At 28.6% G+C, this 5,836-nt stretch overlaps 1 protein-coding gene across 1 annotated transcript; it reads left to right on the top strand.

Moving 5' to 3' along the window:
* Positions 1–313: 313 nt before the first annotated feature.
* On the top strand, positions 314–4,795 carry LOC133796826 (NAC domain-containing protein 21/22-like). The gene is made up of 3 exons (XM_062234496.1): positions 314–675; positions 3,023–3,324; positions 3,919–4,795. Exons 1-3 carry the CDS (start codon positions 495–497, stop codon positions 4,567–4,569), a joined length of 1,134 nt encoding a protein of 377 aa, XP_062090480.1. The 5' UTR covers positions 314–494; the 3' UTR covers positions 4,570–4,795.
* Positions 4,796–5,836: the final 1,041 nt, after the last annotated feature.

The following is a 5,836-nucleotide window of genomic DNA, read 5'->3' as shown; positions in this document are numbered from 1 at the left end:
TTATAATTATTATACCACATGAGACTAAAATTACTCGAGAGGTAGGAACTACTACTAGCGAGCACCATCCTTGCAAATTTTAATTTAATAAGGTCTAAAGTGTAATATGAATTTTTTATACATAAATATATATCATAAAAAATGTTTAATTAAATATATGTATAAAATATGATAACCCACAATCCTTGCACGGAATTACTAGTTGACTTAATAATAATTATTCTAATTAATGAATTTTTTTTTCTAGTCTTCTCCCTCTATCTTATTTATTTATATAAACACACACACCCCCACTTTTCTTGCTTTTTATTATGAGATACCTCTATTTCTCTCCCTAAATACTATTGTCATATTATAATAATATGTCACTTCTTCTTCTTCTTCTTCTCTTCTTATATTAACTTATTTTCTCTGTTTGCTTTTGCTTTTGATTTGCTTATTTTCCAAGAAAATCTATCAAAAAGAAAAAAAATCAAAGAAGAAGAAGGAAGAAGATGATGATGATGAGTAGCAGTAGCATAAGCATGGTGGAATCAAAGCTGCCACCTGGGTTTCGGTTCCATCCAAGAGACGAAGAGCTTGTTTGTGATTATCTCATGAACAAAATAACTCACTCTGATTCAACCCTAATGATCGAAGTTGACCTAAACAAGTCTGAGCCTTGGGATATTCCAGGTATTATATAACTCTCACACTTTTTCTTCTTACTATCTCATTTATTATATAATTTCGAAATTATAAATGATGAAACTTGCATATAATTATGTTTATTTGTTCATTATAAAACATTTGTATATGCATTAATTTTTTGGTTATTTAATTTTAAATGATCATATATGTATATATTATTGTCATGTAAGATGATAATAAGAATTAAGTTTTTTTTCTTTTTTTCCTTTAATATTGGATCTTTTATTATTTCTCGTAGAGATTGTTTGATAGGATATTGACAAAAATAATGGGGGAATAATATTAATTAATATTGTTTGTATTTTGTGTGAAGTTAATTTTAGTGGTGTACTTGCCAGTTGTATTGAGTGAGAAAATTACTTATTACTTTCTTCTCATCATCTGTTGTTTGGCTAAATTAGATATATATATATATATATATCGGTCCACATGATGCGATAGCAACCTCAATGGCTGCTATTCATTTTCACATATAATTATAATAATAATTATTATTATTATTGAATTATTAGAGTGGCTTCTGTGCTATGTATATACTATATATATTTATATAATATTCATATGCTTATGTGGTTGGCAAAATGAGACTCCTTCAGATATTTCTTTTTTATGATTGATTCACACTTCAATATATAATTATTAAAATAAAAATCACTTTTGTTAAGTTCATGGCAAAATATTATCTTCAAATTCGGTTTATATATATAAATATATATATTTTCTCAAAGAATCTTACTTGAATTATGAGTAGATTCATGAATGTTAATTTTTTTTAAAAGAAAGATAGATAAAAGAAAAGATAACTGAATAAAGAGAATAATAAACAATACATGTTCATTTTTGTTTACTGCATAATATGCCATTTTTCTATATAAAAAAAATTAAGTGTTAATTTAATTTTAATTTGTTTTTTGGCTTCGTACAAATAAACCTGTCACGAATCATCACACATAGAATTTGTATCAATTCTTGTATGAAATAATAAAGTTATTTAGCCATGTGAAGCTAATTAATGTTCTCAAATTAAATTTCCCTGGTGCCAACTAATTTCGATCTCCAGATTTATTATGGCCACGAAATATAACACAATAATCATTATTTTTTTTAAGTCTGATTACGACACTCTTAAAACTAATAATATTTACATAAACATCACTGACAATACTGATATTTAAACGTAACACAAAAAACTTCTATTTTCAGTTATATATGTATTATAGATTTTACTTTAGACCACTAAAATGTTTAATTTCTGACTAATATATTTATCTTAGTAGTACAGCACTTAAAAAGAGTAATATAACTCCACACCTTAAAGGTATAAAACTTTCAGTGATATATATTAATCCTTTATCTTTAGAAAATAAGCATTGTCGTTACTTTTAGTCTAAGAAATGTCATCATATAATTTACACACAGAAGAACACTAAGGTCTAATCACTCGAATATTCCCTATTTACATTATCTATATGTTTGTTATATGTGTTTTATGTCAAAATCAAAAGAAAAGCTAATATTATTGCTAAGGTGTCCTAATTAAGGCTAATGTCTTGTATGTTAAATTTTGAATAGAAACAAAAAAGATCATATTCTCTACTTTTTGAACAAATGGATGTTAGCCTTGGTGTTGTCCCAAGCGAAAGCTGTGAAAGTGATTGGGATAAGAGCAAAGGTCTTGTTTCCATCCACTAGTGATTGGACACGTGTCATTAAGTACATCAGTTGAGCTTTGGCTTCAAATTACTTTTTTTGGTCATCCAGATCATCCTTACCCTGTCAATTATATAGTTTTTGACTTTTTCCCCATCACTAATGTGAATATCATTCCCCAATTTCAAATTTCTTTTCTATTTTCCCCTCAAAAAACAAAAATTCCTTTTCTTTTATGTTTTTAAATAAACAATTTCATAACTTCTTTAATTCTTCTTCTATCAAACCAACCACACTTTTAAAACTAACTTACTAGCCTAGTTGAATTTAGTTTTTATTTCAGCTAAAATTAATGATAGGTTTTACATATATAAATTGAAATTATTTGTAATATTAGGGAGCCTAAGTTTAATATATATATATAAGAATTTTTATAATTGATAACCCTATTTTAAATAAAAATCTAATATAATTATTTATAAATAAAATATTCATATATATATATATAAAATGATAAGTATTATAAATAAAAATATATAAATGTACACATCAATAATTATGAGATAAGGCTTCATTTATGGAGCTACTTCATCCATCCACGTGTTCAACAATTAAGTCTATTTATTTGATTTGGAATAATTTTGAAGAGAAATAGTAATGATGATGCGTTGCACGTGTGTAGAGACGGCATGTGTGGGAGGTAAAGAGTGGTATTTTTACAGTCAAAGAGACCGAAAATACGCAACTGGGCTTCGTACAAATAGGGCCACTGCATCTGGGTATTGGAAGGCCACTGGCAAAGACAGGCCAATCTTTGGGAAGGGCAAGGGAGCCAAGGGCCATAATACCCATTATGCCCTTGTTGGTATGAGAAAGACTTTGGTCTTTTACCAAGGAAGAGCTCCCAAAGGAAAGAAAACTGACTGGGTTATGCATGAATTTAGGCTTGAAGGTCCTCTTGCTCCCAAACTCTCTTCCCTCAAGGTACTTCATAATTAATTACCATATAATATATATATATATATAAGTAAATGGTAAAAATAAAATTAAGTAACTAAAAAAACTATTTTGTCAAGCATACTATGCCATACTTGATAATATAGGTTGTTCTTTTTTACCTATTAAATTTGTTGTTCCATTGGTTTTTTTGACAATTAAAGCGGTTCAATAAATTTACAAGACTTTTGAGGTGTTTAGTTGTATAATCTTACAATCTTTGCTCATGACTTTTTCTTTTTTGATTTTTCTGGCTTGTCATGAGATGAGACCTAATATGCAAACTCTCTAACAAAATTAATATGGTAGCTGACCTAATCATGTCCTTATTAAGCTAATCAATAGCTTTCAAGCTGTAATGCACTATGCTTTTTTTTTTTTGGTTTAAAATATACAAATTTTATTTTATTCGATGACAAGTTTGCTGACATATTTTAGATTCTGGAGACTAAGAATGTTATCTCCTTGTGTAAGCACAAAATCCTAACTATAAGGATTCTACATATAATTAATTCCTTGAATTTAATAAATTATAATCATTATGTACTGATTAATAACTCACCATATATTTTCAATATACAGGAAGATTGGGTTTTGTGTAGAGTATTCTACAAAAACAGAGAAGTAGCAACTTCAGCCAAACCCAACATGGGATTAACCACCTACTATGGAGAAAAAACAGGCTACAACTCCAAGTCTCTCCCTCCATTAATGGATGCTTACATAAGTTTTGAGAAGCCTCAGAAAATTCAATCTTCACCAGAACATGATTATAATAATTATTACAACAGCGGTGATCATAACAAAGCTCATAATATTCATGAGCATTTGCCCTGCTTCTCCAACAATATGAACTTACCCCAAGGTAATTACCAAACCCATGACCTAATTTTCAAGCACAGCACCCAAATGGAACCAAATTTGGGCATAAGAAGCACTAGTAGTAGCACTGCTCATGAAGCCACAGCACTTGGTCACCATGGGATACCAAACTTGATGGACACTAGTACTAGTAGTAGTACTCTTATCAACCATTGTTTGAACCCTTGTAGGGGTGATGGTGGTGGTGGTGGTGAGGATGAAGTTTTGAGAGCTGTTTTGAACCAGATCACCAAGATGGAAAGCAACCCAAATTTGGATGACTCACCATTGTTAAGTGGTGGAGAAGGAAGTTCAGAGAGTTACCTCTCTGAAGTAGCAATGGGCATGCCCAATATTTGGAGCCACTATTGATATATTTAGTAGTAGTAGTAGTAATAGTACTATTACTACTACAACTGCAAGTACTCATTTTTCTTCTTTGTCAAATTTTGTTGACTATGATTCATGTCGTAACTCATGAGCTCGTAGTCTTTTTTAGTGGGATTAGGATTAGAAATTATCAGTTGGTAAACATGTAAAGTTTATATTATATAATTTATACATATATATATATATATATGTGCATATTTGATTTTAATGATGGAAAAAAAATACATGTGATCTGGCGTTAAGCAGTTGTAAAAAGTGGTGAATTAGGATTTTTATTTATTATTATTATTATTTTATCAATGTTACTCCAAAATTAATTATAAGTTTCAAGATTCAATTTGGAATTTCCATTTTCTGTAATGTCGTCTTTCTTATTCTTCACTTCTTAACTATAAATAGAGACTATTTCTGAAGTATATTATTTTATTTTGGAATCTTTTAAGTATATTGTTGACAATACACAATATTTATAGTTAAAATTGAATACACATAGCATAATTTAAGTATGTATGTAGCAATACCTTATACCATAACACAAGATACAAACACTAAATGCTTGCCGATTTCCATATATAGTAAATGAAAAATCGTGAATTGGTATTTTTGTTTAATTGTCATATAAATTATAAATTGATTTTGTGGAAAAAATTGTTTCCTATTAACATCCCAAAATATATCCAATAATAATTGATATGACAAGCAAATAATTAGAGTGATATCTTAATTAATTAATAACTTTATTGTTGGTTTCGTATATGGCTACTTAATTGGCTTCATTCAAACATGTATATCAACCTAATCCCTTGTTACATGCATGCATGCATGCATTACACAATACACATACATAATATATATATATATACATACATATATGAGCATAGGTTAGAAAGTTAGATACCACCCAAACAACCAACGTGAAAGTGAAACGCTATTAGTTCAAATAACTTTATTATATTACGTGATGTGAAGGCGGCTTTATCTTTCGGGTTACTTAATTAATTTGCATAATTTAATATATCAATAAATAATTTATAGATTTCACTATCATGTACTTGGCCTTAGTAGCTGGTGGTGATGGTTCATTAAATGCATTAATTGGGGTGAAAACTAATATAGAATCTCCTCCTTTCTACTCCATGATAGACATATTTGAATTTATGGATTATATATTCATATTTGAGTTTCAAAACGATGCATAATTAAATAAAATAAAAAAAATACACATACATATGTAATGAGGGATTCATTT

Source organism: Humulus lupulus, chromosome 8, assembly GCF_963169125.1.
Source record: "Humulus lupulus chromosome 8, drHumLupu1.1, whole genome shotgun sequence".
Taxonomy (NCBI): Eukaryota; Viridiplantae; Streptophyta; class Magnoliopsida; order Rosales; family Cannabaceae; genus Humulus; species Humulus lupulus.
Note: the sequence above shows the minus strand (reverse complement) of the source record. Positions and strands in the feature narration are given on the sequence as shown.

Bases quoted from the DNA above. Each gene is read 5' to 3' on its own strand.
- LOC133796826 (XM_062234496.1), top strand. From the start codon at position 495: ATGATGATGATGAGTAGCAGTAGCATAAGCATGGTGGAATCAAAGCTG. The intron at 676-3,022 runs GTATTATATAAC...GCACGTGTGTAG, and splicing joins TGAGCCTTGGGATATTCCAG to AGACGGCATGTGTGGGAGGT. The intron at 3,325-3,918 runs GTACTTCATAAT...TTCAATATACAG, and splicing joins CCAAACTCTCTTCCCTCAAG to GAAGATTGGGTTTTGTGTAG.